This window comes from Zea mays, chromosome 5 (assembly GCF_902167145.1).
Source record: "Zea mays cultivar B73 chromosome 5, Zm-B73-REFERENCE-NAM-5.0, whole genome shotgun sequence".
In the NCBI taxonomy this organism is placed as follows: domain Eukaryota; kingdom Viridiplantae; phylum Streptophyta; class Magnoliopsida; order Poales; family Poaceae; genus Zea; species Zea mays.
In genome coordinates, this window is record NC_050100.1 from 15,329,159 (window position 1) to 15,340,794 (window position 11,636).

The window sequence follows — 11,636 nt, forward strand, 5'->3', positions numbered from 1 at the left end:
TTTGCCAGAAATCGTTGAGGAGTAACCATATTGGTTTGAATGCTTCTACCTGATGTAGATGTGGATATACCCGGGATTAATATCATATCCACATTTGACTTATTGGTATTTGATCTATTCTCGGGGACGCCTGCGAATATGATCCATCAGCCTTAGTCAAAGCATATGTTCTGATTGCAGATTCACGTGGTCTGTGATAACTCTCCTCCGATTAATTCACCCTGATGGTGATTTGCCTCACGAAGAGGTTCATCTTGATGATAAAATTCCTAGCAATGCGCGCAATATCATTGTGTTGGGAATACGGAACAATGAATCTTTCGTTTTGGGAAATGACGGAGATCGTTATTAAATGTGGGAGACAAATGTGTCGACACCTATCTTGCCTCTATAGATTGCAATGGGATCCAAAACAAAGTCCTAGGCATGAGTGCTTGAAGCTCTCTTATCGGGTCATTGATAAATGCAATCGAGGCTGAACCAATAATCGCAAAATGAAAGTCGTGAGCTTGAAGTTCGGACATTTATGGGCACTATTGAAATAATGTGTGGTGAATGCGATGGTTCAAGTGGTCTTGTGAGAGACCCATCCCACGTATGTGTTGAATAAACACTGTTCCGCTATGTAATATATCTGGCAAATGGCATGAACTAAAATATGCAGTTAATAGGATTCTGAAGATCCGTCATGAGATCCTATGAGGACTCATATCTTTGAATTATAAATATGCAACATATAAATCTCATACTGGATAATATATTCCTGAGGAATGATCACTCTCCTATGTAGAGAGAATATCTCCTAGTTGAGATTATAGTTCCTAGATGGAACATTTCCAGAAGAAACAAAGTCTGTGTTGAACACAAAAGTTTGATAATCCCTATAAAGGGATAAAGACCCATACAAACCCGAAAATGAATAAGATGAGGTACCAAAGGACTTGAAGTTCACCGAATAAGCACATGTGCATTCCACGATCTTTACTCATGGTATTTTCCACTAGATGTGGAATTACGGTATCCTCTAAAGCCACGATGGCATAAACCTATATGGTTTAAGTGTTACTGGCAAAATATCCCCATTGTGCCAAAATGACAGACTATAATGATATATCTGATCGATGAGAAATCCCTGATGGATTACGATCTTTGATGGACTTTTGTTACACCATCATAGATGTTGCAAAGGATGAACGCCTGGAGCGATGTGTCATATTTAGAATATGTACTATTGCAACTATATTATCCCCTAAGTCCTATTGAAGGACATGTTATTTGCTTTGCACAACTATGTATAATTTGTGGTGTAAGATAGAAAATGATAGCACCCCAACCTCATCCATTCTCGTTATTCCAGATGAACAATGAGACATATATCTTGAAGAATATGCTTGAGTTATGAGGGATAACGACTTTGACAGATGTCATCGTCAGGGGGAGCGAATGCTTATATTGATCACAATCGTGAGACAATAAATGTTATATTCTATGCCCTGAAGGCGTGAGCTTGATGATCAATATGTGAACCTTTATGGAACTTTCTATCAAATATATAGATCCAGTCGATCGAACACCATCAGTCAAAGTGACTTATTTATGTTGATACGTGCCCTTACCTCGTATATCCTAGAAGTGAGTACAGGTAAAGTTACTGAAATAGTCCTTGCAATGATATGCAATCCGTTTGTTAAATCTTTATGTGCATATACTTCTAGAAGAAGATGTTTTGCCTTATTGATACGATTTTACAAGGATCAGGGGGAGCACATTTCTAAAGTTAGCTCATATAGAAGATTCGATAGAATCTAGATCCCAGAGGATCGAAATTTGTCTCGATGACAGTTGTTGTACTCTTTTTCCCTTGGTGAGTTTTCTTGAAGTTTCTCACATGAGGTTTTTAACGAGGCAACAAAGTGCAAAAGCAATTTGTACCACCATGCATTCTTTCTCCATATTTTTCCCACTGGGTTTTTTCGGAGTTTTAAAGAGGCATGTGTTGGTCGCGGTATTTGCCCAAGGGGGAGTGTTAAGTAACCCTAGTTAGGGTTATGTGGGCAAATACCGACTTTGCCCCTGAGGGGTCTCACATCTCTATATAAGGAACATGTACACCCCTTCATAATATAGAGATCAGAAAGAGGCCAGAGGCCCAACCCTATATCCAGTGTCTCGTGTGTTTCCTCTGTCGTGCTTATGGGAAGGGAGACGGGTTCTCTACATCTTCTTGCGCCTCTACTGCTGACGGGAGGGAAGGGAGCGGATCTGGTGATCCGTGGTAACGTATTTCTCAACAGTAGCGTCTCTCACTTTCCCTTTTTTTCCTATTCTTTTGATAAAGCAACCAGGGGTGTAGGACTGTAGGATGTAGGAGTAGACCAGCAGGGGGTACATGCCTGTCTGCTCGGCGTGGCATCGGCATGCACCCTCTGCCCCGATGAGATGAGATGAGTGTTCCTGCTCCATGTCCCCTCCTTTGGCCTGGGGTCCCCGCTGCCGCCATGTCGCCCGCCGTGCCCACACCGCTTCTTGCTTTTGCTTCGCCTAGTAATATATAGCCTACAGAAGCAGTACATTCCCTTCTTGCCGAGAAGGAAAAAGAGACGGAGCAAAGCAAGACCTAGCGCAAGTGCGCAACCCAGCAGAGCTGCAGAGGGCCAGAGGCCAGCGCAATGAGAGGATTGAGCGCCTCTGCGTCTAGGTTTTGCTTTGTGCACAAGCGTTCAGAACCGAATGACACGGCATGCACGCTGTTCAGGTGGTCATTTCGCCGCCGAGCATGAACAGAGCGCGGCTGCCATGGACATGGTCAGTCTCTGGCAAAGGTTACGGGTTTGCTCGCTGTACAACAAGCCGCCATTTCATTCCGACTAGTAAGAAAAATATTTTCATGGCGCGGCTCTGGCTGCTCTTGTTACATTACTATTGCTACATCAGGACGCCAAAAAGAAGAAAAAAAACAAACAGAAAGGTGAAACCAGGACGGCCTTCTTCCAAGGTGGTGCCTGGGACACAAAACACTCCCTTTTTTCTCTCTCCCGAAAACCGGGACTCGACGTTTACATTCAAAACTGCGCAAAAAAAAAAAAAAAAACTGTCCATTCATGGTACTTAATTGGTAAAGAGATCCTCTACTTGTTTGAAAATCTAACCTAGCACTGATGGTCTTTGCCGTTCAGCGGATCATACCTAATCTTACAGTCAGAAAGCACCTCCTCGAATATCTATCTGCACGTTGAAGACGGTAGGATTAGGAATCGGGGCGTCAGTCGCAGCAAATTTTCCACACAAAAAAAAAACTATTTGAGAAAACACGCGTATGCAGAACAACAGAAGCAGTGTCCCAGGCACCACCAGGGGCACAGAAACACATGGCAAGAGGAGTCACCCACCTGTTAGCTAGTACAAAACATGCCGACCGATGGAACCTTGGGAGAAATGAACTTCACCCAGCCAGAGCCAGCCATCAGAAGGTGAACCCTGCAGCGAACACCACCACATGGGGGGTTATGGATTATGACAAGCAGAAGGAATGCTTTCACATGGAATTCAGAGCAACGAGGCTTAAACAATGCTGCTACTCCAGCAGTATAGAATAGAACACAAACCTTGGCTTGGCTGGCTCCTTTCGTCCTCCATCGAGACACGCGCAGTCGATCAGTAAAAATTGATGTCCATGTAACTGCGTGGATAAGGCAGCTCGTCCAGCGCCAGCCCCAGGAGGGACGCGGAACGAGTAATGCCGCCGCCGCCGCCGCCGAACTGAGCCGCTGCCTGCTGCTGGCTCGGAATCCGAACCTCCGCCGTGAATACGCTGTACACGGGCCTGTGGTCCGAGAACCGAGACTCGCCACGCACGTAGCACAGCTGGGACAGGCCTCGCCCGTACCATAGGATCCGATCACACCTTCAGAGACCAAAATACATGCCAGGAGGTGAGTGCTTGCAGAACAGCAGAAGAGAGGTGCTTCATCACAGTAAACATGTATACATTTTTTTTCCCAGGCGAGTGATCAAAGGTGAATACTAGGAAAAGTTCAGTTTTTTAATCAGGGGGGGGGGGGGGGGGGGGGGGGGGGGGGGATTTTACCATGCCGGTGTCCTCCGCTTCTCGTTTGGCCGCATGTCGTCGCCGGCGTACCTGTCGGAGTTGTACGAGTACTTGTAGGTGGGCGGGAAGTAGATCCTCCCTTCTCTCCAGCCCGCGAAGACCCGGCCAAACCTTTGCTCTATGCGAAGCTGGGAACAGAAATTCCAGTCGTCAAGATATACCAAACAAACAGAGGCGTCTCCATGGTAGCAAGTCCACAAGGACAGTAGCTACTAACCTGGTCCTTTTCCAGCAACTGCTTCCAGTTGTGCATCTCAACCAAAGCCTTCACCGAGCGGTAGGAAAGCGCGATCCGGTAGTTCAGGTCCCCAAGCCAAATAACACGACTGAGAAGATGAAATAAAACCGATAGAATAAGGTTCGGTGCTTCCAAACTTTTTTCTTGATTTTTTTTAGCTGTCAAGTGTTTAGCTGGCCTGGAAATTAGCGGGAAGGAACCAGGAAGTGCTGCTAGTGCGCTACTACTCACTCGTGATCCAGGATCGTCTCCGGTGACTTCTCTTCACCTGCTCCGTGAACGTGCGGGAACCTGGTCTTCCTCAGGATCTCCACTACGTCTGCGTTTCGCCTAAGCTGGTCTCCGTCCTTTTGGCCTGATGTCAAGTGGGTGCAAACGAAGCAGAAGCTTGTCTGATGCAGAGACATGCTCATTGATATGGATCCCTGTGTATGTGAGAGAGAGAAGGTCTGAAATCAGGAATAGGGCTTACCCAAAGAAAAGTTCAATAAAATGGATACACTGTGCATTCAAAGATTGGTGTACCTTGTTTCCAAGGTAGCCCATCAGGCCTCTACCCACACATGAAACCTTCAGGTTCTTCACATGCTCCCTTATGTCACTTCGTACCCACACCATGAGAAAAATCCCAACCATTTGCTTGCTGGCGACTAAGCAATACCTGATTTGCCATTGAAGCCTTAATCTCAGCTTAGGGGAATTCAATGATAACAGGGAACTATTGCATATAACTAGCTCAGAAGTCAGAAAGCAAATTAGCTTTGAGGAAAGACGAGCTATTTATCTTCAGTGAGCTATTTACCTAGAACCATCGCATAGTGGAGCACCATACGCACACGGCATCGGTGGGAAGAACATACCGCTAGGCGATTCCTCGTCAATAGTCTCATCATCAGACGACCCACCACACCTCACGCTGGTGTCAACGTCACTTGGCCTGCTCCCGAAGCTGATCCGGTCGCAGACACTGAATCGACGGTCCACTAACGAGTGCGGATCCATCATGTCGATCCTTGAGCTGCGGTTCAAGGACTGGAACGAACGGCGATGGAAAAACGACGAGTTCCGTTGCCTCCTTGATGATCGCTCGAAGTCAACATTGAGCTCCACGATTGGGTCTGGAGCCGGCGAGGGAGTGTGGTAATTATAGACACCGGAGCCTTGTTGGTCAAGGTTGTTTAGAGTTTTTCTAACGAGAGAAACCCACTTCTTCGCTGGACCGTTGTCTTCGGTCAACAGAACATTACCAGCGTTCAAGGGAACAATTTCCTGAAACCTGGCATAACAACCTGTATTAGTTTTTTTTTATAAAAAAATAGTTTTTAGTGATGTTTCTTGGTTTAGAGAGAAGCAATCTGATTTAGCAAAATGCAGAAATATACCCTATCACATATATATCAGCAGCAGGAGAAGTATGAAGCCAGTCTTCCAGGTTCAAATGACTAGATGGTGACCTTCCGCCGACATTCCATGTAGCAACGAAGACCCTATTCACACAAGTATGTGGATTGTCATGTCACAGGGGTTTTCCTTTAACCAACGATTAGCTGACTGGTCAAGAATTTTACCTGTAGTCCTGCGTGTTTGTAATATAAGCACCATCAAATCCGTTTTCTACTCTACCATCTCGCTCCACGTTCCTCTTAGTCAACCTCTCTATGTAAGTAGACAAAGTTAAGTAACTCAGTCACACTCATAGGAAGATGCCATAGTTACTGTCAGGGGACAATCAAAATTTACCTGTCCTGCTTTTCTTGGATTTACATGCGTCTCTATCCGAGAAGCTGGTCCTCCACTGCACTCCGGCTGAAATTTTCAGAAGGGGTTTTTAGCACAGATGCAGTAAAAACTAAAAAGAGAACCCTAGTGTATTGGAGTCACTAGCATATTCTGCTTGTGTCTGCAACCGACCAACCGTAGGGGGGAGGTTGACTGAAGAGAACAGGAAGTCAGGAAGTATGAGGCCAATTAGCACATGAAAAGAGTAGGCATTCTGATCCTACTGTGGTAAAGAGATGTTTAATGACAGAAATGTGCAGTTTCTTTGCTGTTAGAACAGATAGTGAAAAGACTTGTTGGGGGTTGAGGATAAATGAATGTACCTTCCTCGGCTGCATAATCCGAATGGAAATCCTTCGCCTTTGTTTTGATGTTGAACCACTTCCTAACAAGGGTCTTGGACCAGGACAGCTTTTTGAGCACCAATCAGAACCAAAACAGGATCAGAGACGAACATGGAAACGTGACTACAAACATGATGGAGGTGCAAACACGCTTACCTTGTTCTTGCTTGAGTTGTCATCTCTCATTGTCTCAGTGCCTCCTCATGCAGCTACAAAGGGATATGTTCCTCCCTCCTCGGAACCTCCAAGCTTGTCCGCTTTTACTTCCTCCCAACCCAAACAGTATCTCCAAAAGGGACCATGCAGGAAAGAGCAGGATCCCGCCGCCTAATTTTTTCCCCTTCTGTGAAATGAAATAGACCGAACTGGCCCTTGTTTGTCCACAAACTATGGGCCGGCTAACGAACCAGTGATCTCCCAAGAGCGATCTGGCAACACTTCAAAGGCAGCACAGAGAAGAAAGCAAGGAGCAAAGGGGGCAAGGATTACGGGGGCAGGGGCAACAACCTGTTGGTGGCAACCCCCAGCACCAGATCATATGCGGGATTTTGAGCGCTGAGAAAAGGCTTTCCGGTTCCACAAACAAGGGCAAAGCCAGAGCTGAGGTCGCCGGATCAATGGCGGAAACAGTTAAGCGCTGCCGCTGCTCCGGGCCAATAAAGAAACGCCACAGATGCAGAACAGGAGCGAGCCTAGGAGCTGCCCCCGGGAACACGGCGGAAGGCACGGATGCGACCAGCGCTGGGGCGCCTCGAGCAATGCAAGGACCTGAGCAGCAGCTCAGCGGGTGGCGCGGCCGCGGATTTGAAGCCCTGGGGAGGGAGATGACCAGATGGCGCAGAGAGAAGGGGGCTGCAGGCAGCCAGGCAGTGCTGTGCAACTGTGCAAGGACGGACGGGACTCGCTGCTCCTCCCTTCTCGTCTGCGCGGGTGCGCGCTCGCGCTGTTCGAGAAGACGACTGGCAGCAGAGAAGCAGGGAGAGGAGGGTAGGCCGGTAGGGGAGTGGGGGGAGAGCAGCAGCCAGCAGCGGCAGTGGGTACTGGCCTACTGGGAGGGAGCAAAGAGCGAAGGAGCTGAGAAATATGAAGGGAATAAAGGCAAAAGCGTTGGGCCCCTTTCTTTCCCCTTCTACGGTTCTATGCCTACAACTACAATAGACGTTGGGCCCCCTTTCTTTAGCTTCAGTATAATAAAATGGTAATGTTTATAACATTAAATTATTATTATTAAATTATTTATCCATTATACTTTGTAGCATATCTATTTTTATCTCATATTTTTTGTGTTTTTATAATTTTATTATATGATATACTTCTAAAAAGGTTAAAATAACTTATAATTTAAAATAGGGAAAAGAGTATTTGTTTCGGTAACTGTTGACTAGGTCGCTAAATTTGGGTCAGGAGTTGTCTTAGGTGATAGGTAATGTGTAGCATGTGACCTTTGTTTTCTTCGTGTCTCAATTATTCCTGTTCTATTAAGATTGTCGGATTGTAAATCTCTTACATGTTAGTGTCTGTTTTAAAAATAAGGTCAATCAGAGATGTGTCGCTCAACTTTTACAAAGTTAAATAGCTATTGTCATTTAGACAAACTAGCTATCTAATTTGTAAAAATTGAGTGGCATGTATAAATTAATCCTTTTAAAAGCCAAAACCGAGACGAGGAGAGGTGTGTACGGTGTACTACCATTGGCATATAAATCATGTCAACCCCCACCGGAGGTTAGTCGTTGGTGCGCTAAGCAAACCCTTTGTAGTAGTAATACTCTTGAACTACTGCAGGATTGAATGAAACACAACGCTACTGTTACTAGTTAGCAAATGTATACTACTATTATAGACTGTTACTCCCCTATATTCGAATCTAATCGATCCTAAGTTTTGTTTCATATGAAAATATTCCAAGATGCGGAATCAATTGGGCATATCTTCAGTTTCATTACAAGATATATGCTACATTCATGCTGAAAATAAAACCAACTTTAAGATTGTTCTGAGTCAAATATTTTAAATCTGATCAAATGTCTAGAAAGGAACGCTAATATTTGTGGTATTAAATAATTATCTTACTAGATACACTAAGGGCCTGTTTGGGAATGCAGTTTTAAAATATTGTAGTTTTGAGATACTATAGTGTACAATTGTACATGACACAAATACTACGGTATTACTTTACCACAGTAAAACCATAGTATTGCCCAAAACCGTGATCTGTTTGGTTCCATTGGAAAAACAAAGTATATGCAGAGAGAAGAGAAAAATACTGAGGTCCTGAGTGGAGTTTCGAAAACTCCAAAAATACCACGGTTTTAGGTAAACCGTGATATTTAAAACTATGTTTTGTCTATACAAACCAAACATCTTTTGAGTTCTAATACTATAGTATCATTAAATACCATAGTATTGTTTCAAAACTGCAAAAATATTACACTTCCAAACAGGGCCTAAGAAATATATAGCGCTACAAGAACGGTACTCGAATTTCGCAACAGTCAGTATTCTGATTTGCTGTGACCGTGCCATGTTTCCTGCTGGTACCAATACTACAGTGCGATCAACCCCCGCGTCCGACCAAAGAAATGCTGAAATTTGCTGGCCTTCGCCTTGATAAACGAAACTTGAGCGCACTGAGGCGTCTTGTGCTACTGGGGTCCCTGTGCGGGCGTCTATAAGCACGAGGAGCTGCTCCATGGCATTTGGGCGCAGCATATGTCAGCGCTAGCCGTCCTCTCTTCACGGGAGCAGATGGCAGCGCTGGCCGCCGGCACGGCAGACTTGCTGCATGGCAGTATGGCACTGGCACTGTTTTGTTCGCCTCCCGTGCTGCCTTGCTGCAACGGGCAGCGGGTGTTGGCTGTCTGCCTGCCCCCGCCGCTGCCTCTGAGTATCTTCTTCGCCTGCCGCTGCCGCGCGCTGCCGTGCAAGTGCAAGAACCAAGAAACGGACAGGCAGTATCTGGGATGGTGTCGGTGTCGCTACTACGTGTGTGTGCGCGGTGCGGGTATGTAGGGGTGAAAACGGGCGAATACGGACGGATAGTAGCTCATCCTATATCCTACCCTAATGTATTTAAAACGGATTCGGGATCGGATACGGATAGTTAGAAACGGGACGGATACGGATACAGGGACCGGATATTTATCCGGGCGGATAAGTGACGGATACGGATATTATTTGATCGGATATCGGATACTTGTCGGATAATGCATTAATTGGTTATCATAAAATATTCTTGTTCGACCACGAAATTGCAAGTAAATTAATACTAATAAACATTTAATAAAAGATAATCTCAAGTTCCCACATAAAAATGGTAAAGTGAAGTATTGATTATGTTGAAACTTGGATACTTAGAGTGATTTCACGTGTAACTCACGCAATAAGTGGAAATAAAATAGAAAAAACGTTGACATCCTATGGATTTTATGGTCCCATTATTTTTTATGACTATATGTGGCCATATGTTATACCTTCGTATAATTTCATAGATTTCTGAGGCTATTTGTACATTATTAATTTCTTTCTACATAAAATCATCAAATATAATTAAAATTCATAAATACACTAGTTTTGACCCAAAATTGCAAAAAACTTACCAAAACAAATAAACATTCTATTCAAATAAATCCTCAAGTCGCCACATGAAAATGATAAATAAAATATTAATTATGTTGAAACGTCGATACATAAAATGATTTCTCGTGTAACTCACGCAATAAGTGGGAGTGGAATGGAAGAAACACCAACATCTTGTGGATTTTATAATCCAAATGTTTTTTGAGAACTATATGTGGATATATGTTATGTCCCCGTAAAAATTCATGATTTTTTAGGCTATTTGGTGTATTATTAATTTCTTGTTGTACAAAATCATTAAAATACAATTAAATTCATAAAAATATTGTAGTGTCGACCGGAAATTGCGAATAAGTTACCAATATGTAACACCCCTGGTGTTACTATAACTAAAACTTGAGCATGGCATCATAGCATTGGCATTGCATATGTTTGACACACCTAGAGTGCATTCACTAGGCAAAAATTTCAAACAAGTTGTATTGTTTTAAAGTTTTACAAATAGGACCCTGGTTTAAGGACTTAACCCTAAATAGTGGTTAAAGGGGTAAAACTTAACCCAAGTTAAGAAAACCTAAAAGCTTTAGGGTAAAAGTCATAAAATGACCCCAAGAATAAACTTGAATCACTTTTATACCCCTGGGATACCAGAAACCCTAATTGGAACCCTGGAAAACCCTAAAACCAAACCCTAGGGGCTTATGTGCAAAATTAGTCCACTTTTGGACTAAAGTGCAAAAACCAAGTTAAATAGGTATCTTTAGTCATTTGGTTCACAAATATGTGGACTTGAAAGCCAAACCCTAAGTTTTGGACCAAAATGCAAAAATCACTTCTTAAAGCACTATAGAGCCTAAGTCTGAAATCAGTGTGTTTTCTTCAACTTTGAGCCCTTGTATCTTTCATGTTCTAGGGATTTTGCCCTAGGGAACCACATCAAAGTTAAAGACCAAACATAGGAGAACAACTTTGCTCAAGAAGGAAAGCATAGTTGTTAAGAGAAATTGGAAGATAATCATGCTCAAAGCCTGGCTGACAGGCTGGTTTCATTTGGAAATTCAGCTACTCAGTGTAACAGGGTCAGCTTTGAGTGTGAATTCAACCATGATATAGTGATCAAATGAGCTCAGTCACTATAGTCGAAATTTAGGTGGTACATAGCTCTCCAACTTTGCTGCAGAGCATGGAGTATGTTCCTATTGGAATTTGTGAGTAAATCATGCCTGAATATCGACTGTCAGACTAACTGAATCCCAATCCAATGGTACAGTAGCCTGATAAAGATCAAACTGCCAGCGCTGCTCGCTCGCCGCCGGTGACCTGCCTGCGCTGGGATTCGTGCTGTTGTCGCCTAGATTCACGCTCGGGTGGGTGGATAACATCGCGTGAGGAAAGATATTTGTCGTCGGTGGGCTGGAGGTCACTCCGGTGACTCACCGTCACCATCTCCCTTCTGTTTTGCGGCTGAGCAGATAAGCTCGCCGGGGAACCACCCTCGCACGGCCTTGCGCCACGTATCCGAGTACCTCCACCGCATCGCCATGATTCGTTTTAGCTTTCCGTCGATCGCCGGAGCAATTGCCACGGC

At 44.3% G+C, this 11,636-nt stretch overlaps 1 protein-coding gene across 4 annotated transcripts; it reads right to left on the bottom strand.

Moving 5' to 3' along the window:
- Positions 1–2,839: 2,839 nt before the first annotated feature.
- LOC103626015 (type IV inositol polyphosphate 5-phosphatase 7) lies at positions 2,840–7,571 on the bottom strand. 4 transcript variants are annotated; one of them, XR_002262180.3, is made up of 14 exons: positions 6,626–7,571; positions 6,449–6,536; positions 6,087–6,152; positions 5,915–6,002; positions 5,729–5,833; positions 5,149–5,622; positions 4,872–5,007; positions 4,578–4,771; positions 4,326–4,434; positions 4,088–4,236; positions 3,606–3,904; positions 3,390–3,477; positions 3,187–3,225; positions 2,840–3,068 (listed from the first exon to the last, which is right to left on the bottom strand). XR_002262180.3 is itself a non-coding variant. In XM_020537902.3 (11 exons), the coding sequence occupies exons 1-11, from the start codon at positions 6,653–6,655 to the stop codon at positions 3,655–3,657; spliced, it is 1,689 nt and encodes a 562-aa protein (XP_020393491.1). In that variant the 5' UTR covers positions 6,656–7,571; the 3' UTR covers positions 3,605–3,654. The 4 variants fall into 4 exon arrangements, 1 of the variants encoding a protein (XP_020393491.1); XR_002262179.3 differs by having other exon boundaries at positions 3,150–3,225; XR_002262178.2 differs by having other exon boundaries at positions 2,857–3,225.
- Between the last annotated feature and the right edge of the window lie 4,065 nt (positions 7,572–11,636).